Source organism: Dendrobates tinctorius, unplaced genomic scaffold (assembly GCF_039654945.1).
Source record: "Dendrobates tinctorius isolate UK_male_01 unplaced genomic scaffold, ASM3965494v1 ptg000224l, whole genome shotgun sequence".
Classification (NCBI taxonomy): domain Eukaryota; kingdom Metazoa; phylum Chordata; class Amphibia; order Anura; family Dendrobatidae; genus Dendrobates; species Dendrobates tinctorius.
The window spans coordinates 10,993,144-11,016,699 of record NW_027361891.1 but is presented as its reverse complement, the minus strand read 5'-3'; the positions used below and the strand labels follow the sequence as shown (position 1 = coordinate 11,016,699).

At 45.6% G+C, this 23,556-nt stretch overlaps 1 protein-coding gene across 1 annotated transcript in view; it reads left to right on the top strand.

Moving 5' to 3' along the window:
* Window positions 1-23,556, top strand: part of PTPRB (protein tyrosine phosphatase receptor type B) — a 173,366-nt gene that overhangs the window by 4,169 nt on the left and 145,641 nt on the right. The window contains exon 2 of the mRNA XM_073555525.1: window positions 21,986-22,212. Within this exon, the coding sequence (XP_073411626.1) occupies window positions 21,986-22,212 (227 nt within the window). The remainder of the gene's footprint in view (window positions 1-21,985; window positions 22,213-23,556) is intronic.

Here is a 23,556-nt window from a genome sequence, read left to right as displayed (position 1 = left end):
TATGTATCCCAAGGTGGGTGGCCTTGGGATGAAGGCTTGATTATGTGCTGATCAGCAGTGCTACTGCTGATGTTCTGTTCCAATGTGTTAGAGAGAAGCCTTCAGGTGATTGGTGAGACGGGTGGGATCGATCACCTACAAATCCACCCAGGGGCGTGTCTATAACACCCATAATGAATAGTATGTGTGTGAGTGGTTGTAGGACCTGCGAGGAGATCATAGCCATGAGATCCAGTGGGCATGGCTATGGACCATATAAGGTGACCATGGTAGGTCACATGAGTGAATGCTTGGACCCGGTTGGTCCGTATGGAAGGTCTCGTCTGGCTGACATGCTGAGGAAGATGTGTCTGCCTTCCTGAGTGCACGTGGGATGCTGTGTATCATGGCTGCACGTGTGTGAGAGTTCCCAGGAGAGGGAATAAACATCAGGACATAGAAGCAGCTATGAGGTAACCCGGACAGGGGAAATAACTGTGAGGCTAGAGAGCCTGTGTACCGGACATAACAAAGCCTGTGTGACCACAGGGTTAACAGAGCAGAGCTCTGTCATGGACACTATGCTGTTGTGATATGAACTTTATATTGCTATTGATGGTTTATGCTGCATAATAAACCGAATGGACTGAGTTATGTTGAGAAACCTGTGCCGGACCTGATTTATCGGCTGCCTAGCGAGTATCCCCTACCTGAATGACAAGCGCTACCTTACACCCCATATGCTGCCCCCATAAAATGCTCCATAGATTATGCCCCCATATGCTGCCCCCATAAAATGCTCCATAGATTATTCCCCCATATGCTGCCCCCATAAGATGCTCCATAGATTATGCCCCCATATGCTGCCCCCATAAGATGCTCCATAGATTATGTCCCTATATGCTGCCCCCCTAAGATGCTCCATAAATTATGCCCTTATATGGTGCCCCCATAAGATGCTCCATAGATTATGCCCCTATATGCTGCCGCTGCTGGTGCATTTAAAAATAAAAAAATTACATACTCACCTCTCCGTCCCTGGGGGCCAGGTGCCGGTGTCACTGCTGGCACCTGAGATATTCACCTGTCCGGGGTCCATCGCTGCTTGCTGCTGTCTGGCACATCATCTGTCAGTGATGTTCAGACTGCAGGGGCGCGGTGCGCACTAACCACGTCACCGTGCTTTCGGCTATCTGAACATCACTGACAGATGATGTGCCAGACAGCAGCAAGCAGCGATGGACCCCGGACAGGTGAATATCACTATACTTACCCGTCCTGGTGCGGTCTCTGCAGCCCCGCTCTCCCACGGTCTCCCTTCCTGCCTTCAGCGGTCATGTGGTACCGCTCATTAAACTCATGAATATTCACATATTCATGAGTTTAATGAGCGGTACCATGTGACTGCTGAAGGAAGGAAGGGAGATCGCGGAGAAGCAGGGGGCTGCAGAGACAGTGCCAGGACAGGTAAGTATGACCTGACAACCCCGCCCCCCCTCCCCCTCCAACCCCCTGGTGTAAAAAAATGGGCTGAAAATCTCGGATTATATTCGAGTATATACGGTAGGCATGGCTCTGGGAAGAAGGGGAGCAAAAAACAGAAATTTAAAAACTGAAATACCCCTGGTCGTTAAGGGGTTAACATGTCTATAGATACTGTGATTTTCATAATTCCAGGAGCATGTAACCAGATCTGTCCATCAGCCTTCTCCGTTTCAAAATAACACTTTCTCAAGTGCAATGTTTTTCAATTGGGGGAGGCTTATGGACAGAGCAAATGATCTGTGACTCCATGTCAAAAGCTACATGCACTATATGTGGAATTTTAGGGGAACTATGCATTGAAAAGAAAAAATCAATATGTCTGAGCAAGCCTCAGGAAAACCAATTTATTATAGCTGCTGCCTGTTGGCTTCTCCTGTGATCTACTATAAGGAAAATGGAGCATTAAACAATGGCCATTGCCGCCAATGAGTATCCAGATGTCGTCCAAGGCAATGGATGATGACACTAGATGTGGATCTTTGTTCTGTCTGATAGAAGGGACCACTTTTGCAGGGCTTGGTTGCAAAATATACACTTACACTAACAAATGAAAGAGTTTTTATTACTCGCCTCTCTTTCATATCACTAGCTAATTTTAAAGGGATTGCATAGGATAAGAAAATCAGAAAGAAAACGTTATTCTAAATACAGGGCCATACTTGAGGTGTTTCTAGGTTTTCTGGCACCCAGGGCAAGAACTCAGTTTGCCCCTCCCCACAGCGGTGACCGTAAGTATGAAAATCACATGAATGAAGAGGTCATATGATGACTGATGGAACTAACAAGAACTGAATCCTGACAGTGAGTATATTACACGCTATTAGGATTGGAATGCTACAGGGCTTAATTTTATAATTATAGGGCTTGTCCAGGTTTGAGATGAAAGTCTGCAGTCACTCTATGTAAATGCAAGCTTCTGGATTCTCACAGCACATCCATTGCACACTTTTAGGATTCTCCCTTGCTGGGGTCAAGAGTGGATGCTGATGTGAGCGTAAATATGCGGTTCGTATACTTCTGGCCACATTCCAAGTAGGTCTGTCCGGCTTCGATCAATTTATTTTCATTGATTGAGGTCGCAAATGGCTAGTTGGCATCTGACTGCATGTATGTAAATTGCATAACAGCGGTTTCGTGACCTCCCACTTTCACCACTGGCACCAGATAATTCTGACAGCATGCCGTGTGTGCGCTGTGAGTATATAGAAATCTGCAATCACATAGAATGATTGCAGACTCATCACAAACTGGACAACCTCTTTAATGCTCCTAACATAAATAAAAACATAGAAACCCTTAACTTGACAAGACAGTAAAACACGTTATTAAATAGCTATGTATCACTTAAGCCTACAAGTTAGGGACTATTACATATGTACAGGATCAGAACCAATATGAGCATAAGAATCCACCACCAGAACCAACTGCAGTACAGAAAATAATCACTAGAACAGCATAAGTACAGAAACACAGCATCACAACCCTCTTCAGTACAGAAATACATAATATATAATAAGAATAATCTTTATTTATATAGCGCCAACATATTCCGAAGCGTTTTCCAGTTAAACAGTTTCAAACACAACAGACATAGGTAACAACATTAACAATATAATGATTAAAGCAGAATAAGACGACCCTGCTCGTGAGAGCTTACAATCTACAATGAGGTGGGGGAGATACAAAGTACAGGTGTGTACTTACAATGGTGTATTTACAATGATGGTCCAGCCATCTTGAGGGAGTGAGGGATGGATGGAGATAGTGAATGGGCCACACACGCACACTTTCACATAAAATGAATACATCACAAGAACCACCAGCAGTACAGAAATTCATCCATATAACCTCCATCAGTACAGAAATACAGCATCCAAACCCTCATCAGTACAAGAATAAATCACAAGAACCACCATCAGTTCAGGAATATGTAAACAGGACCACCATCAGTACAGGAATAAATCACCAAAACAGACATCAGTATATGAATATATCATCAGGACCACCATCAGTACATGAATTTAGCACGAAAACTGACAACAGTACATGATACATAAATTGTAATTTCAGGTTAGACCCATATACATTTGTATTGCAACCGGGAGTTATTGATATCGACTATCATCAGGCTGTGGACCATGCAGGAATCACAGTTCTGATGAGAATTAGTCAGTATCACAATTAAACATTCACAGTGGCTTGCAAAAGTATTCACCACTAGACAGTTTTTGTGTTTTGCTACCTCACAACCTGGAATTTTACAGTTTTGGGTTTTCTTCGAGGGTTTGCATGAGTTCAAAAACATGCCTACAACTGTGAACATCTGGTTTTCTTTTTTTGTGAGGCAGACAACAAATTGGACAAAATAACTGAAAACTTCAGTGTGCTTAAGTATTCACCCTCCTAATTGAAGTACTTTGTAGGGCCTTCTATTGTGACAATTACAGTGCATATTGGAGGCCAAAAAGTTCAATTTTGGTGTCATCTGACCACAGCACCTTCCTCCATATACTTGGGGAGTCTCTCACATATCTTTTGGCAAACTTAAAATGAACCTTACAATTTTTGTGTGTAAGTAAAGGCTTTTTTCTGCCCACTCTTCCATAAAGACAACCTCTATGGAGTGTACTCCTTATTGTGGTCGTATGAGCAGACACTTCACTCTCTGCAGTTCCTTCATGGATACCTTAGGTATTTGTACTGCCACTCTGATTAATGCCCTCTTTTCCCTGCCTAAGCGCTTTGATGGGCGACCCTTTCTTGATAGATTTGTTGTACCATGTTCTTTCCTTTGGACGATAATGGATTTGATGGTGCTCTGAGGGACCATCATAAATTGTATTTTTTTATAACCCAACCCTGACTTGTTCTTCTCAACAACTTCACCCCTGACTTGTTTGGAGATCTCCTTGATCTTCATGGTGTTGTCTGGTTAGTGGTGCCTCTTGCTTAGTGGTGTCGCAGCCCCTGTGGCCTTTCAGAAAAGGTGTGTATATACTGACAGACCATGTGACACTTACATTGCACACAAGTGGGCTTACTTTCACTAAGCATGCGACTTATGAAGATAACTGCTTACACCAGAAATTGTTTAGGTTCTTCAATGCAAAAAGGTGAATACATACATGCCAATTTTTTTTTTTGATCCCATAAATTTAATTTATGCTTATATTTTTCTTACGTCGCTTCATCAATTTACACTATTCATATTCAGTGCTTATGCATTACACACAAATCGGATTACAAAAATATTTAAATACAGGTTCTAAAGTAACAAATTAGGTAAAAAGCAAAGGGGGTAAATAGTTTTGCAAACTGCTGTACATCCAGGTACCTTATAGATGACGTTGTCTCTGCAGACTTTACATCTTCTTGTTCCCCACATCACCACATTGTCATGATACCAGTGCTGGGTGGCCGGCACTTCTGGGGTTAATGTTCTGATCGCAGTGCAGACTCTCACCTGCATACCTGGGACCTATTATGGTGGCCTCTTATTGGTTCTGGGGAGGCTTCTTATATCCTCAGGAAGCTCCCATCCCCCGTCAGTTATACTTTCGCCCTTGGCATTGTGTGGTGACCCCTGAGTGTGTTAGTGCTGTGTTCTGGTTGCTTGATTCTCTGTGTATGACTCGGTCTCTTCTCTGGATATCGCTTTGGATTCTGCTTGGTACCTTCTATGTCCGTTTGGTTTTTGATCTCTGCTTGGCCCTGACTGTCCATTCTGTCTCATCCCTGGTACTGTATTGATATCTTGTGTATGACCTTTGGCTTTGTCTGACCTTCCATCTGTTTATCCCTCCTGTACCTTGCTTGCCTGTATTGTGCTTGACCTCTGCTTTGCCCGACTCTGAGTTTTCTTCCACCTCTGAAAGCAGGATGCTAAGCCCCGCCCCCTTGCAGTCACATGACCGTTCACATGACCGTAGGTCCTGTGCCTGCTTTCTAAACTTCTACATTCAGGTCCCGTGCTTCTTTATTGTCCGGCTGTTCTTGTCCCCAGGGGTCCCTGTGGTGCGGGAGAGTCCCTGCTTAGCGGAGGCTGTACGCTGGCGCTGTCAGGACCCTGACATTATAACTGACCATTAAGTTTTTTGGGGGTTTTTTTATGCAGAGAGTTATGGATCCCATACAGTCTCTGGCTGACCGGATGAAAAGTCTGAGGCAGAAGTTTCAGGATTTATCTCTGGAGCAGCAAGCTCTGGCTCGTTCTCAGCAGCAGGTTTCTGAGACAGTGCGGGGAGCTCTAGCTGCAGGGTCTCTGGAGGCTGGGTCAAGTGATGTTGTTTTGGTGTCCCCAGAATCACCTGTTAAACTGCCTGACTTTTTTTCTGGAAACAAAAAGGAGTTCAGGGTCTTCATGGAGGGGTGCAAACTTTTTTTTAGTTTGAGACCACGTTCCTCTGGGGATGAAAGTCAGAAGGTTGGGGTCGTTATGTCTCTATTAAGAGGGTCCCCACAAGCTTGGTCTTTCTCCCTTTCTCCCACTGCCCCTGAGAGAGTGTCTGTGAATGCATTTTTTGAGGCCCTCGGGCACATTTATGATGAGCCTGACCGAGTGCGATTGGCAGAGGACATGGTGATGAGTATCTGTCAGGGGAAACACTCAGCTGAGTGGTTTTGTACTGAATTCCGCCGCTGGGCCACAGAGGTCTCTTGGAACGACGCCGCACTCCGAGGACTCTTTCGCAGAGGCTTGTCCGAGCGGCTGCAGGATGCCTTGACGTTACATCCCCCACCTAACTCTCACGAGGACACCATGACCCAGGCCATCCGGATGGACCGCAGGCTGCGGGCCAGAGGGGTTATGCAGGTGGAAACTCCATTGTTCCCCAGTGGAAAAGAGACTACCCCTGAGCTCATGGATGTAGGCGCCCTCTCCCTGAAGGATACAGAGAGGAAACGCGGGAAGGACAAGCAGTTATGTTTTTACTGCGGTAAAACGGGACATTGGAAAAGGGAGTGTCCTGATTGCCCGTCTTCAAACCCGGTCGGCGTGAAACGACTAGGTCTGGGTAGTCAATGGGGAGACTACTCAGACCCTCAGGTACCCTTTTCCTCATTTTCTAAAGTGTTACTGCCTGTGGAACTGTTTGTGGACGGTAGTTCTTTTTCCTCTGCAGCCTTCGTGGACTGCGGGTCATCGATTAATCTCATTGACTCCCAATTGGTCACACACTGCAAGATAGGGACAGTTAGGCTCAAGGTTCTGATCAAGGTGATGGCCATTGACTCCTCTCCCCTCACTAAGGAGGGAATTCGCTTTATGTCTGACTTGTTTTCGCTCAGAGTGGGCGCTACTCATGTGGAAAACCTAAGTTGTTTTGTGCTGGACAATCTACCTGCAGGGTTGGTGTTGGGCATGCCCTGGTCACAACGCCATAACCCAGTTATTAACTGGAAAACGGGGGAGATTGTTCAATGGGGGGGTTTAATGATTTTGAGTTATGTGATAAATCTGCACTGCTGGTTGAACCTGTTAAATCTGTGTCTGTATCATCTGTCGAGCTGGAAGGTATTCCGGAATGCCTGAAGGACTTTGAAGATGTATTCTCCGAAAGCGAGGCTGAGACATTACCGCCACATAGACCCTTTGACTGCGCTATTGAGCTGGTCCCGGGGGCTAAATTACCTAAAGCCCATCTGTTTAATTTGTCCAGTCCTGAGCGCTTGGCTATGAAGGAGTACATTGCTGAAAGTCTGTGCAAAGGACACATACATCCTTCAGTCTGACCTGTGGCGGCAGGTTTCTTTTTTGTAAAGAAAAAAGATGGAGGGTTACGTCCCTGTCTCGACTTCCGGGAGCTTAATCAGATTACTGTACGGAATACATACCCCCTTCCGTTGATTCCCGATTTATGTAACCAACTATCAGGGGCAAAGTGGTTTTCTAAACTGGATCTTCGGGGGGCATATAATTTGATAAGGGTCCGAGAGGGGGATGAATGGAAAACCGCGTTCCTCACGACCGAGGGACTATTTGAAAATTTAGTCATGCCGTTTGGTCTTACCAACGCCCCCGCCATATTTCAGAATTTCATCAACGTGGTATTCTCGGATCTCATTGGTCGTTTTGTCGTTATCTATTTAGATGATATTTTGATATACTCCCCCGACAAGCATTCTCATTTGGAACATGTACGAAGTGTTCTCCAAAGACTGAGAGAAAATCATCTGTATGCCAAATTGGAGAAATATGTATTCTGTGTGCAAGAATTGTCTTTTTTGGGTTAATTGTATCCGGGGAGGGTTTTCGCATGGACCCCAAGAAGGTGCAGGCCATTGCGGATTGGGTGCAACCCCGAGATCTTAAGGGTCTTCAGCGCTTCTTGGGGTTCGCCAATTATTACCGCAAATTTATCCGGGGGGGTTTTTGCAAGTGGTCAAACCTCTCACGGATCTAACATGCAAAGGTGCGAATGTGAGAAATTGGTCCTCACTCGCAAAAGAGGCCTTTGCGACGCTGAAAAAATGTTTTATGTCTGCTCCTGTCTTGATACAGCCAGATCCTTCCAAGCCATTTGTGGTGGAGGTGGACGCCTCCGAGGTGGGGGTGGGGGAGGTGTTGTCCCAAGGGCCTGCCACTCTAACCAAACTCAGGCCATGTGCCTTCTTTCCCAGGAAGTTCTCTGCTGCTGAAAGAAATTATGATATAGGCAATAGAGAGCTTCTTGCGGTTAAGTTGGCATTTGAGGAATGGAGGCACTTTTTGGAGGGGGCCAGTCACCCGGTTACTGTGATCACTGATCACAAAAATTTGTCTTACATCGAGTCTGCTAAAAGATTAACGCCCAGACAGGCCCGTTGGTCACTTTTTTTTCTCTTTTCCAGTTTACTATTACATTCCGTCCAGGGTCAAAGAATGTCAAGGCTGACGCCTTATCTCGTAGTTTTCACCCTGTGTCTGTCCCTGAGCCACCGTCCTCCATTCTGCACCCTGGGGTGGTGTTAGCAGGGATCTCATCTGAATTGGAATGGGAAATTGAGGGGGCCCAGTCGCTGGCTCCTGCGGCCAAGCCAGGGGGAAAGTTGTTTGTCCCAGAGCAACTTCGCCTTAAATTCTTGCAAGAGTTACACGAATCCAAGTTGTGTGCTCACCCTGGTATATCAGCCACACGACTGGAGGTGGCTAGGATCTTCTGGTGGCCTACTCTGGGTTCTGATATAAAGAAATTCATTTCTGGTTATGGGGTCTGCGCTCGTTCTAAAAGCTCCCATAGCCGGCCGGCGGGGGAGCTGATGTCCTTGGAAGTTCCCGAAAGACCATGGACCCATCTGTCCATGGATTTTATTACTAATCTTCCCTCTTCCAGGGGTAATACGGTGGTATGGGTAGTGGTGGACAGATTTTCTAAGCAGGCTCATTTTGTACCCCTGTCCGCATTACCTTCTGCTGAGATCTTATCCAGATTGTTTGTGCAGCATGTGGTCCGCTTGCATGGGGTAACCCTGAATGTGGTGTCTGATCGTGGTGCGCAGTTTGTAGCTAAGTTTTGGCATGCTTTCTGCAAAAAATTAGGGATATCTCTGTCCTTTTCGTCTGCATACCATCCTGAGAGTAATGGTCAGATGGAACACACTAATCAGTCTCTGGAACAGATCCTCAGATGTCTGACTTCTGCTAGACAGAATGACTGGTGTGATATACTGCCATTGGCTGAATTTGCCTTCAATAGTCGGGTGAGTCAATCCACTGGTATGTCCCCTTTCTTGATCAACTATGGGTTCAGTCCTCATTTTGGTGAGTTTTCTCGTCTGGATTCGGGGTGCCCCGGGGCTGAGGACTCTGTTCAGCGGTTAAAAGATACATGGGCAGAAGTCCAGCGGCGAATATCTAGGTCTCAAGGCAGGTATAAGTTTTTTGCGGACAGGAAACGAACACCTGGTCCCATGTTTCAGGTGGGAGAGAAAGTTTGGCTCTCCACGCGAAACATTAAGTTAAAGATTTCGTCAGCCAAGTTGGGCCCCAAATTCATTGGCCCGTACAAGATTGTGGAAAAAATCAGCCCAGTAGCGTACAGGCTGTGCCTTCCACCCTCTTTCAAGATCCCTAATGTCTTCCATAGATCTCTACTGAAGCCGTTTGAAGCAGTCCGGGGAGAATCCGAGTCCGCTGCTCCCTCGGTTTCGGTTGAGGGACATGTGGAATATGAGATTGGTCACATTGTAGATTCTAGGTTGGTATGGCGGTCAGTACAGTACCTAGTTCATTGGAAGGGGTATGGGCCGGAGGACAGGTCCTGGGTGCCGACCCGGTTGATGCATGCGGATCGTCTGGTTCGGGCTTTCCATGCTAGGTACCTGGGCAAGCCTGGGGGTCCAGAGGCCCCCCGTTGAGAGGGGGGTACTGTCATGATACCAGTGCTTGGTGACCGGCATTTCTGGGGTTAATGTTCTGATCGCAGTGCAGACTCTCACCTGCATACCTGGGACCTATTATGGTGGCCTTTCATTGGTTCTGGGGAGGCTTCTTATAGCCTCAGGAAGCTCCCATCCCCCGTCAGTTATACTTTCGCCCTTGGCATTGTGTGGTGACCCCTGAGTGTGTTAGTGCTGTGTTCTGGTTGCTTGATTCTCTGTGTATGACTTGGTCTCTTCTCTGGATATCACTTTGGATTCTGCTTGGTACCTTCTATGTCTGTTTGGTTTTTGATCTCTGCTTGGCCCTGACTGTCCATTCTGTCTCATCCCTGGTACTGTATTGATATATTGTGTATGACCTTTGGCTTTGTCTGACCTTCCATCTGTTTATCCCTCCTGTACCTCGCTTGCCTGTATTGTGCTTGACCTCTGCTTTGCCCGACTCTGAGTTTTCTTCCTCCTCTGAAAGCAGGACGCTAAGCCACGCCCCCTTGCAGTCACATGATCGTTCACATGACCGTAGGTCCTGTGCCTGCTTTCTAAACTTCTACATTCAGGTCCCTTGCTTCTTTATTGTCCGGCTGTTCTTGTCCCCAGGGGTCCCTACGGTGCGGGTGAGTCCCTGCTTAGCGGAGGCTGTACGCCGGTGCTGTCAGGACCCTGACACACATGATACCCTTAAAAATAGCAGTGTCATCACAATGCTATTGAATAAAAATATCTGCCCTACACCATGCTCCTGAATACATAATTGTTCCTCATTGTGTTCCCTGCACAAAATATGACCCAAACACTGTCCCTCTTATGGCACATGCATTTCACACTGCCCTCTCCTTAGCATACTGTTCTTCCCTTGTTGTGGCCTGACACTGTCCCTCATACTGCCCCCTCTCCATTTTGCCCCTCCACACTACCCAGTCTCTATTATGTGCCCTCTCACATTTTTCTCATCTTATACTCGCTCTTCAATGTATTTCCCTCAATAGTCTTCTGATACACCCTCCGGTACTCGTACTGTTTCCGCATTTGTCCCCATCACTCCCCATATTGTTTCTGCACCCATCCCTCCTCACTCCTCATATTGTGTCCTCCTGTATTCCTCCCTTGCTCCCAATACTGTGTCTGCACCCATCCTGCTCCTTTAGCCTCCATACTGTGTCATCAAATTTGCCTCTAGCTCCCTATATTGTCCTCAAATTTCTCCCCCTCACTCCCTACACTGTGTCGGCACTGATCCCCCCTCGCACCCCATATTGTGTACTCAAATTTCCCTCCCTTGCTCTCCATACTGTGTGTGCACCTGTTCCGCCTCCTTGCTCCTAATTCTGTGTCAGAACCCATGCTCCCTGAAAGATGCGAGTACAGTTGAACACTGGAAGCTGACATGCTGCACCTTCTCTGAGCTGGCTGTTAGCTTGACAGCTGGATCAGAAAATGGCCGAATCCCATTTGGGGGGGGCAGCAAAATGCAGCCACTAGGGAAGCATCAAGCAGCTTGATGGTGCCCCCTCTGCCGTCTGCACCTGGAGCTGCCTGCCCCCCCCCCAGATATGCCCCTGTCTAGTATCACAGGTTAGCTCCACATATGTTAATAAGATTGAGCTGCAACACAGACAGATTTTTCCAGCTATGTAAATTCTTTAATCAATCACATTGAAACATGTGTTCTTTCAACACAGAAAGAGGATGCAATATTTTAAAATTTAAGCATTATTTTTTCATTGTAAGCTTTTCTTTGGCTAAGTACTGTGCATTTCTAATAAAATACATACAATATATAAATAAATAAATCAGGTCTTTCTTTTCAACAAGACTCTAAAAATTTACTTTGAAAGTTTGCCAAAAGGTCTTCCAACATTTGGCACATATCATTTCCTGTGGAAGGAAAGGCAGGTCCTTTTCAGCACACTTGCTTAGAGAGACAGTTCTATACTGGGAATTGTATTTTTCAAGGACAATTCTTTGCCTACAATGAACAAGTGCTAAAATAAATTAATCACAATAATACTAATTACCATTAATTTAGAGCAGAAATAGATGGTTGTCAAGCACAGAAATAACATTAAGTCAACTAATTATCATAAAAAAATAACATTTTTATTTAGCTTTTTCAAAAACATTGCCATTGTAACATTAAATAATGCATAGCAAAAGCAAAGGTCACGAGAAAGGACGAAAGGACACGTGGATGTTCAGGTCCACCGGGTTCAGCCAAAACATATAAAAAGTTTGGTTTGGATACTAGAACAGTACCCGAACTTGAGCCCAAATGAAAACCCCATTCAGGTGAATGGGGGGCTCCAATATCCAGCAGTTCCCTCCCACGCAGGGTTGGACTGGCCCACCAGAGAACTGGAGAATCCTCCGATGGGCCCTGCCTTCTCCTTCCGGAGAGTTCATAGTGCAAACCTTGCAGCTGCTATGCTGCTCTTGAGTGGGGGAGAAAGGTGGGCCCTCAGAATCAAATCCTCTTGTGGGCCCAATGTCCTTCAGTCTGACACTGCTCCCACTCTGTCATCTGTGTGACAGTGCAGGAAACACCGACTCTGACTGGTGGTAACCTTACTGAAATCATCTCCAGTCAGATTACCGCCAGTCAGGCATCTGTTGATAACTACAACTCTCATCAGCCTTGCCTGCTCTTGCTGATACCAGAGAGAACAGGCAACGCTGTTGAGAATATTCACCGTTCGGCACCTGTACTTAGTAGGAAATAGATCAGTGAGATTTATAATTAGTGCAGGGCATGGGTAGCTTATTGTACATGTATTTAGCTAATAAATAAACAAATAAAAGAAAAAAATGGAGTGGGGTCCCGCTTGTTTTTGATAACCAGCTGAAGGAAAGAAGACAGCTGGGAACTGATGTTATTTTTCTGGGAAGAGGCCAATATCCATGGAGCTTTCCAGGCTGTTAATATCACCTCACAGCTGTCTGGATAGTCTTTACCAATTATGTTTACCTATTTTTAATAACCAGCAAAGGCTAAGAAATTTCTCACTCTACGAATGGTGTTGTCAGTAAGGTTATCGCGCTACGGGTCTCGGAAAAAGGAGCAATTTTTTTTAACAAACTTTGGATTTTTTTTCGCCACTTAAATAAAAAAGAACCTAGACATGTTCGGTGTCTATGAACTCATAATGACCTGGAGAATCATACTGACAAGTCAGTTTTATCATTTAGTGAACTTAGTAAAAAAAAGCTTAACAAAAAACAAGTGTGGGACTGCATTTTATTTGCAATTTCACTGCACTTGGAATTTTTTCCTGTTTTCTAGTGCATGACATGGTAAAATCAATTGTGTAGTTCAAAAGTACAACTCGTCCCACGAAAAGCAAGTTCTCACATGGCCATATTGATGGAAAAATAAAAAAGTTATGGCTCTGGAAAGAAGGGGAGTGAAAAACAGAAATGCAAAAAATGAAAAAGGGCAAGGTCTTGAAGGGGTTAAGGTCATGTCACAGCATCTCGATCGGAGTAATGTCACGACTTTGACTAGGCTACTCCAAAATCTTAATTTTGTTTTTGTTAAGCCATTCAGGTGTGGACTTGCTAGTTTGTCTTGGATCATCTTCCTGCTGCATAACCTAAGTGCACTTCAGCTTGAAGTCACGAATAGATGGCCGGACATTCTCCTTCAGGATTTTTTGGTAGACAGCAGAATTCATGGTTTCATTTACTACAGCAAATCTTCCAGGTCCTGAAGCAGCAAAACAGCTCCAGACCATCACACTACCACCAACATGTTTAGCTGTTGATATGATGTTCCTTTTCTGAAATGCTATGTTACTTTTATGTCAATTGTCATGGGGCATACACCTTCAAAAAAGTTCAATTTTTGTCCCGTCAGTCCATAGAGTATTCTCCCAAATGTCTTGAGGATTATCAAGATGTTTTCTGGCAAAATTGAGAAGAGCCTCTATGTTCTTATTGCTCAGCAGTGGTTTTCGTCTTAGAACTCACCATGCAGGCTACTTTTGCCCAGTCTCTTTCTTATAGTGGAGTCATGCACACTGATCTTAATGTAAGGCAAGTGAGGCCTGCAGTTCTTTGGATGTTGTTGTGGTGTCTTTTGTGATCTCTTAGATGAGTTATCCCTATGTTCTTAGGGTAATTTTGGCCACTGCTGGGAAGGTTCACCACTGTTCCATGTTTTTGCCATTTGTGGGTAATGGCTATCATTGTTGTTCACTGGAACCTTGAGAAATGGCTTCATAACATACAGTTGTGCTCAAAAGTTTACATACCCCGGCAAATGTTTTGCTTTCTTGACCTTTTGTCAGAGAATATGAATGATAACACCAAAACGTCTTCTCCACTCGTGGTTAGTGGTTGGGTGAAGTCATTTATTGTTAAACTATTATGTTTTCTCTTTTTAAATCATAATGACAACCCAAAACATCCAAATGACCCTGATCAAAAGTTCACATACCCCATTTCTTAATACCATGTATTGCCCCCTCTAACATCAATGACAGCCTTTTGTGGTAGTTCTGGATGAGGTGCTTTATTTTCTCAGATGGTAAAGCTGCCCACTCTTCTTGGCAAAAAGCCTCCAGTTCCTGTAAATTCCTGGGCTGTCTAGCATGAACTGCGTGCTTGAGATCTCCCCAGAGTGGCTCAATGATATTGAGGTCAGGAGACTGAGATGGCCACTCCAGAACCTTCACTTCGCTCTGCTGTAGCCAATGACAGGTTGACTTGGCCTTGTGTTTTGGATTGTTGTCATGTTGGAACATCCAAGTGCATCCCATGCGCAGCTTCCGGGCTGATGATTACAAATTTGCCTCAAGTATTTGCTGATAACATGCTTCAATCATCTTTCCTTCAACTTTGCCCAAGTTTCCTGTGCCTTTGTAGCTCACACATCCCCAAAACATCAATGATCCACCTCCGTGCTTTACAGTAGGAATGGTGTTTCTTTCATCATAGGCTTTGTTGACCTCTCTCCAAATGTAAAGTTTATGGTTGTGACCAAAAAGTTCAGTTTTGGTCTCATCACTCCAAATTACCTTGTTCCAGAAGTTTTGAGGCTTGTCTCTGTGCTGTATTGCATATTGCAGGTGAGATACTTTGTTGCATTTGCGCAGTAATGGCTTTCTTCTGGCGAGTCGACCGTGCAGCCCATTTATTTTCACCGACCACAGGAGATATGATTCTTAAAACTTGACATTTATTAAGCCATTATATTAAAAAAGCACAGATGTATGGAAAAACCAATGCTAGTGCAGGGAAGGAAATCTACATGTTTCAACCTAAACGGTCTTAATCATGGATTTATTTTCTAGTGCCTCCTTAATGTGCATCTTGAAACAGCCACATCGATAGTTTTCAGACAGTCCAGTATTTCAGCGGATATTATTTGTGGGTTTTTCTTTGCATCCCGAACAATTTTTGTTGGTCTACCTGACCGTGGTTTTGTTTTTACAGAAACCCTGATTTTCCATTTGTTAATCACAGTTTGAACGCTGCTGACTGGCATTATCAATTCCTTGGATATCTTTTTGTATCCCTTTCCTGTTTTATACAGTTTAACTACCTTTCCTCATAGAGCCATTGGCAATTCTTTTGCTTTCCCCATGACTCACAATCCAGAAATGTTAGTGTCTGGATGAAAGATGCAAGAGTCTGTCTGGATCTCACAAACTCACTCAGCTTTTATGCACACACTGATTACAAGCAAACAGGTCACAGGTAAGGATGTTACCTTTAGTAGCCATTAAGACCCATTTGTGTCAACTTCTATGCATGTTATCAGCCCAAAATCACCAGAGTATGCAAACATTTGATATGGGTCAATTGGATGTTTTGGGTTGTCACTATGATTTAAAAAGAGAAAACACAGTAGTTTGACAATAAATGGCTTCACTCAACCACTAACCATGAGTGGAGAAAAAGTTTTGGTGATATCATTCATATTCTCTGAAAAAGGCCAAGAAAGTAAAAATTCTGCTGGGGTATGTAAACTTTTGAGCACAGCTGTACAGCACAAGGCCTCACATAGCCTATATATGAGGCACACATCTCATACTCCCCTTGCTTCCGTTCCCCTATCACTCTGCTCCTGTCTCTTAGACTCCACTTATAATTGTGGCATGTACATACTGGCGCATGCAGCTGATGACGTCATTGCGCTGAACGTCACAGCAGATGTTAAGGGAGCTGCGCTGCTATTCTGTATCATCAGCAGCGGAGCTCCAGGAAAGCTCATAGTCTGGATACATTTCAAAACATTATAATGAGGGCAATCTGGCCATGGGCTGTCCAGAGCCTCAGACCCCGGGCAGTAGCCCAGATAGCTCTCATTATATTCCACCTATGGTATAATGCAATGGTTTCATTTAGTTCCCCTGTTCTGTCCTCACTAATTGAAGCAGAATTCATGTAGCTTAACAGGCAGCTAAACTGCTATACCGGGGTCCAATAAGGAGATTGTAGGTTGACTCTGTATTTTATTGAACGTGGTGGTATATTGACGCGGTGGAACTACAAGTAAAACATATAAATGCAATCAGTACTGGATTCATAGGAATACTTAATATACATTATCTGCACTAATAGCTAACCAGGGGAGAGCTAACTAAGCAGGGTGATCTAAGACAGGAATTAGATGTGGGAAGCGTGATTACCTACCAGCGATGCTGACACAAGAGGGAAGAGAAATGAGATGTTCCCAGAATGCAGGCTTGATAGAAAATGGAGGACTGGAGGGAAAATGGGGGCTGGACTAAACCATAATGCTTTGCAAACTTACCAGGGTGCTTTGCAAGCTTTCCCAGGATGCATTGTGAAGAGAGGGAAATATAGAAGCAAAAATGAAAGTAAATATACAATGACCCTGCAGTTATGACTCTGGTCACGAGATGGAGCCAAAAGCAATGAAAACACTAAATCTATGGCTGAAACTGAACATTATGGATATTCACAGCAAATCATTGTAAATATTATCAAAACTAGATTAAGGCCCGATGCTATCGCATCGAGAGGATAGTGACACACCTCTTGCCATGTTAACCCTCAATACACACACACCTCCTCAACACACTCCTCTCACCTTTCACCATCTCCACTCAGATCCACTCACTCTTTCACTCCACATACGACCCTTTCTCTCACTCCGTCTCTCATACTCACACTGTCATCGTCGCTGCTCCATGATCCCCGACATCTTCTTCCGCCGGCGCCATCCTGGATCCCGACGTTGTCCACGCCGGCGACATGTTCTTGCGGCCATGCCATCTTGAGTATTCTGAAATCCTGCGAGTGGACATTAGTGGAGATAGTGAAAGGTGAGAGGAGTGTATGTTGAGCAGTGGTGTGTTGAGGGTTAACATGGCAAGAGGTGTGCTGTGACGTCACCAGTTACAACTGGACGGAAGTTGTTACAACCCGGAAGCTGCTTAGCGCATTTATTATAGTAGATTAAGGCCCGAAGCTATCGCATCGAGAGGATAGTGACACACCTCTTGCCATGTTAACCCTCAATACACACACACCTCCTCAACACACCACACCGCCTCAACACACACTCCTCTCACCTTTCACCATCTCCACTCACGTCCATTCACTCTTTCACTCCACATACGACCCTTTCTCTCACTCCGTCTCTCATACTCACACCGTCATCGTCGCTGCTCCACGATCCCCGACATCTTCTTCCGCCAGCGCCATCCTGGATCCCGACATTGTCCACGCTGGCGACATGTTCTTGCGGCCATGCCATCTTGAGTATTCTGAAATCCTGCGAGTGGACATTAGTGGCTCACCATTGTCATTTTGAAACACGACTGCTACTTCACTGACAGTGGGATTATTGTAGCGTCGAGGGTCTTGAGTACAATCTTGTTTAATAGCCATAGTGATGTTTGGCATGACAGTTCCGTTTTGTAGAGATTTAATTTTTTCTTGTTCTTCCACATCACGTAACATTTGATAAGCTTCCACAAAAGGATTAATAGTTTGGATTTGAAGGGCAATAATGTTCATCAATGTAGGATGACATTTTTGATTTTCTTTACATCGTAAGCGTTGTTCGTTTGCGGTAATGGTATCGAGAATGTAAAGTTGGGCAAATGCGCGTTGCTGGTCATCTGAGGGATGTAGTGTTTCAGTTCTATGATAGATCTGGCCATGTATGCGGAAACAGTATGGGCCATATCCAGGAGGTGGTGAAATATTTGCACCCATGGAGGCAAAAGCAAAGGAACTGTTAATACTTCGAATATTATCCATGAAATTTTTGCTAAATTCACTTTGCCCTTTCAGCAAACGTGTAAAGACATCAGGATATTGTAGTATGGGTACATGGACTTTACCCTTCTGACAGCAGAGTGTAAAGTTGTTATCAGAAGGTATCTCTGCTACAAAATGCAAAGCTTCGCAATGCTCACATACATGGGTCATGTCACCACAGCTGTGTTCGGTAATACTATTTTCATCATTAGTGAAAATGTGAGGTTGTAGTAGAAGTGCATGTCCAACCGATGGGGTGCGCCTAGTTTTGAGACCAACGTATATTTGTCTTGGTTGCACTTTCTGCGGGCTAACTGCAGCTTGTATGTGAAGAAACTGTGCGTTGGTATTGACTAATGGTGGTATTGATAGGGAAGAAACAGATTGCTGATTAGTTATGTCAGTGAACGGCATATAGGATGAAGTGTGGTAGTAACTTGTTCCACATGCTGATGTGGAAGCATCCTGTTGTGAGTCTACTAATAATGATGAGGAAGAAGCCGTCTGTTGTTGGCGGTGACAGCGTGCAGAGGCTTCTTCAGCCAATGTAATAGATTTAGAGTTAGGGGATTCGTGTGTGAGGCGACGGCATTTATAAGCCTTAATCTTCTCAAGGCAATGGTGTTTTTCCTCAGGAGTCTCATTAGCATGGCGTTGTTTTTGTCGTAGTGCTAAAGCTGCTTTCCTTTCACTGGCATTGGCATACTTTTTGTTATGACTCATGTTGGCACAGGTAAAGGAGTCTATTTGGCAGTTATCTGGCAGTGAAGAAGGCGTCCTGGAGTATTGTAGAGTAAACAGATACTAATTGACCCTGTAATTGCCCAGCAGTAGTTATGAAGTGGTAGTGGCAAATTGGCCCTGTAGTTAGACACCGGCAGAGGAGCAAGGCAGCAGTAGTTATGGAGGTAGAGGCAAATTGGCCCTGTAATTAGACACCGGCAGAGGAGCAAGGCAGCAGTAGTTATGGCAGTAGAGGCAAATTGGCCCTGTAATTAGACACCGGCAGAGGAGCAAGGCAGCAGTAGTTATGGCGGTAGAGGCAAATTGGCCCTGTAATTAGACACCGGCAGAGGAGCAAGGCAGTAGTAGTTATGGCGGTAGAGGCAAATTGGCCCTGTAATTAGACACAGGCAGTGAACAGTCAGAGGAGCAAGGCAGCAGTACTTATGGCGGTAGAGGCAAATTGGCCCTGTAATTAGACACCGGCAGAGGAGCAAGGCAGCAGTAGTTATGGCGGTATTGGCAAATTGGCCCTGTAATTAGACACCAGCAGAGGAGCAATGCAGCAGTAGTTATGGCGGTAGAGGCAAATTGGCCCTGTAATTAGACACCGGCAGAGGAGCAAGGCAGCAGTAGTTATGGCGGTAGAGGCAAATTGGCCCTGTAATTAGACACCGGCAGAGGAGCAAGGTAGCAGTAGTTATGGCGGTAGAGGCAAATTAGCCCTGTAATTAGACACTGGCAGAGGACAAAGGCAGCAGTAGTTATGGCAGTATAGGCAAATTGGCCCTGTAATTAGACACCGGCAGAGGACAAAGGCAGTAGTTATGGCGGTAGAGGCAAATTAGCCCTGTAATTAGACACCGGCAGAGGAGCAAGGTAGCAGTAGTTATGGCGGTAGAGGCAAATTAGCCCTGTAATTAGACACCGGCAGAGGAGCAAGGCAGCAGTAGCTATGGTGGTAGAGGCAAATTAGCCCTGTAATTAGACACCGGCAGAGGAGCAAGGCAGCAGTAGTTATGGAGGTAGAGGCAAATTGGCCTTGTAATTAGACACCGGCAGTAAACAGGCAGATGACCAAAGCAGCAGTAGTTATGGCGATAGAGGCAAATTGGCCCTGTAATTAGACACTGGCAGAGGACAAAGGCAGCAGTAGTTATGGCAGTATAGGCAAATTGGCCCTGTAATTAGACACCGGCAGAGGACAAAGGCAGTAGTTATGGCGGTATAGGCAAATTGGTCCTGTAATTAGACACCGGCAGAGGAGCAAGGCAGCAGTAGTTATGGCGGTACAGGCAAATTGGTCCAGTAATTAGACACCGGCAGTAAACAGGCATAGGACCAAGGCAGCAGTAGTTATGGTGGTACAGGCAATGCCAAGCGTCCGCACAGCAAGTCGGCGTGAGGTAAATGACGCAATTTCACGAATGCAAGATGGCGTCGGCGAAATCTCGCGAGATTTCGCCGACGTCGTTAACACCTCTTGCCATGTTAACCCTCAACACACCACACCGCCTCAACACACACTCCTCTCACCTTTCACCTCCACTCATGTCCACTCACTCTTTCACTCCACATACGTTCCTTTCTCTCACTCCGTTTCTCATACTCACACCGTCATCGTCGCTGCCCCGACATCTTCCTCCGCCGCCGCGATCCAGGATCCAGACGTTCTCCAGGCCGCCGACATGTTCTTGCGGGACCCCATCTTGGATTTCGTGAAATCCCGCGATATTCAAGATAGCGTCGCCGCAACAACATGTCGCTGGCGTGGACGACATCGGGATCCAAAAAGATGGCGTCGGCGAAATCTCGCGAGATTTCGCCGACGCCATCTTTTTGGATCCCGATGTCGTCCACGCCAGCGACATATTGTTGCGGCGACGCCATCTTGAATCTCGCGGGATTTCACGACATCCAAGATGGCGTCGCCGCAACAACATGTCGCTGGCATGGGCGACATCGGGATCCAAAATGGTGTCGGCGTAATCTCGCGAGATTTCGCCGACGCCATCTTTTTGGATCCCGATGTCGTCCACGCCAGCGACATATTGTTGCGGCGACGCCATCTTGAATCTCGCGGGATTTCACGACATCCAAGATGGCGTCGCCGCAACAACATGTCGCTGGCATGGGCGACATCGGGATCCAAAATGGTGTCGGCGTAATCTCGCGAGATTTCGCCGACGCCATCTTTTTGGATCCCGATGTCGTCCACGCCAGCGACATATTGTTGCGGCGACGCCATCTTGAATCTCGCGGGATTTCACGACATCCAAGATGGCGTCCCGCAAGAACATGTCGGCGGCCTGGAGAACGTCTGGATCCTGGATCGCGGCGGCGGAGGAAGATGTCGGGGCAGCGACGATGACGGTGTGAGTATGAGAAACGGAGTGAGATAAAGGAACGTATGTGGAGTGAAAGAATGAGTGGACATGAGTGGAGGTGAAAGGTGAGAGGAGTGTGTGTTGAGGCGGTGTGGTGTGTTGAGGGTTAACATGTGCGTGTGTGTGTGGTGACGTCACCGGTTACAACTGGATGGAAGTTGTTACAACCGGAAGCTGCTTAGGGCATTTATTATTATAGATAGACAGTCAAAGGTTGTGAATTAAATGTCGGAGACAGAACACCCTCTTTTGTCTAAAGTTTTAAAATAACTTACTACCCACCAGTGTGACCATGCTTTTAAGACCCTTTCAAACTACTTCTGGTTATTCCTTTTTTCGATATATGTTTTGTCCAAAAATAAAATGGTTAAAGGAGTAGAGCAGAGATTTGCCAATCTAGAGACTGCTATAGATCATATAATATAGCGTCTAGATTTATCTATCATCCAAAATATCAATAAGGAAGAAATGTATTATATAATTTTGGATAACCATCATTTAAACAGATCAGAAAATTTTCCAGATTAATTAAAAGTATTTCATTTTCTGCTTAGTTATTGGTGTACACATATGAAGGCCATAAGATGGCTCAAGGAAGAGAAGCATGTCCAGCTTGCATACCCAACAAACTATGCCAAATTTATCAGGTCATCTGAACTATATTGATACATTTTGTGTAAATTGAAAATCTGTTGCACTGTCTCACTCATGCCATTTAAGTAAAGCAAAACGTGTAACAAATTCTATTTGATCCTCAGATTATGATCAAACCACAGTGAGCCCAACAACAAAGACGTTTGCTTCAACCACTACCATTACCCACTGGACTGTAACTGCCAACACCACTGAGACAAACCATGTGAATACACGTGTAGACCAAGATACTGATACTATAAGCCAGCACCATAATGACAGTCTGCTGTCTACTGCTACCACACAAGTCTGGATTGTAACAACACTGGCCTCCCCCAATTCAATAAAAGAGGTAAGTTGCATTATATTTTGAATTACATACCGCTAATACTGTTGATAGTACAAATGAAATTATGCAGTATGTATGTATTAAACCTGGAATGGAGTAAGGTTGGCTGGGCAAAAAAGTAGTGGGGACTCGGTAATTCTGGATACAAAAGTGAAGCCCTCTGTAACCTGAAAGTCTCCTTATTATCTGTCACGACCAGATATAAAACATGTAGATGCAAGTCTATGTGAGTTATGGGGCAAGCAGAGCCAACAGCTGGCTCAGACTTCAAAAGAGATAGTTATAATTCTCAGCTAGATAGGTTTTAGTGTCAGACATGATGGGACTTATGCCTCCTAGACTTAGCTAATGCTGGATAGCTTAAACTCATGCAGGAGCTGTATGTGAGTGGAGCGTGAGCATATATATAATCCTAGTGTGAGGGCATAGACGGTAACCCTGTTGAAGAGAGACGGCGTCTCTCGAAACGCGTCCGTTGTCTTTTGACTCTTCACGCTTTCCGTTGCGGCAGTGACGTCACTAGCCTTGCACAAGCTATCACCTCCTTCCTCCCCTTTCCCACTTGGTAACCAGGGACGCTACCGGCCGGAGCTCCCCTGGCTCTGCCTAGCCGCACGCCCGCACCTGCCCCTGTCTCCTGGCGTGTATCTACATCTTATAGAGCGGCTCCAGTCTCTCTCAGCACCGCAGTGATTAACCCATGCCTACAAAGGGGTAAGCAACAACTCCTAGAAAGACTATCACATATTTTGCACTTGCGGCTTTCTGAGCATTAAGGACAGGTGTAATACTGTGTTTTTATATATTTATCATGTTGGTTTTATTGTTTTAACTTTTACAATTCCAATTAAGGCCGGTCTCACATTTGCATTTCAGGGTGCAGCGACAGCCTGTGCATGGCCGCCGCTAAGCCCCGCCCCTGCCGCACCTCCGCCGGTAGCTTCGCCTCCGGGTGCATGACGCTGCATGCGTCATGCGTCCCCTATCTTTATCACTGAGGACGCAGGCCGTGCACAGTATGCATTTTGGCGGCTCCTGCGTCCTTTTGACGGTGCGCCAACCAGCGCCAAACGCAACCTGTTGCAATTTGGTTGCACTCGGCGCACTGTCAATAGGACGCAGGCGTCGCCAAACGCATAGTGCGCATGGCCTGCGTCCTCAGTGATAAAGATAGGGGACGCATGATGCATGCAGCGTCATGCGCCCGGAGGCGGAGCTACCGGCGGAGGCACGGCAGAGGGCGGGGCTTAGCGGCGGCCGTGCGCAGGCCGTCGCTGCTCCCGGAACCGCAAATGTGAAACCGGCCTAATAGCGTTGTTTTCTGGACTGTATTTAAACCTTAATGAT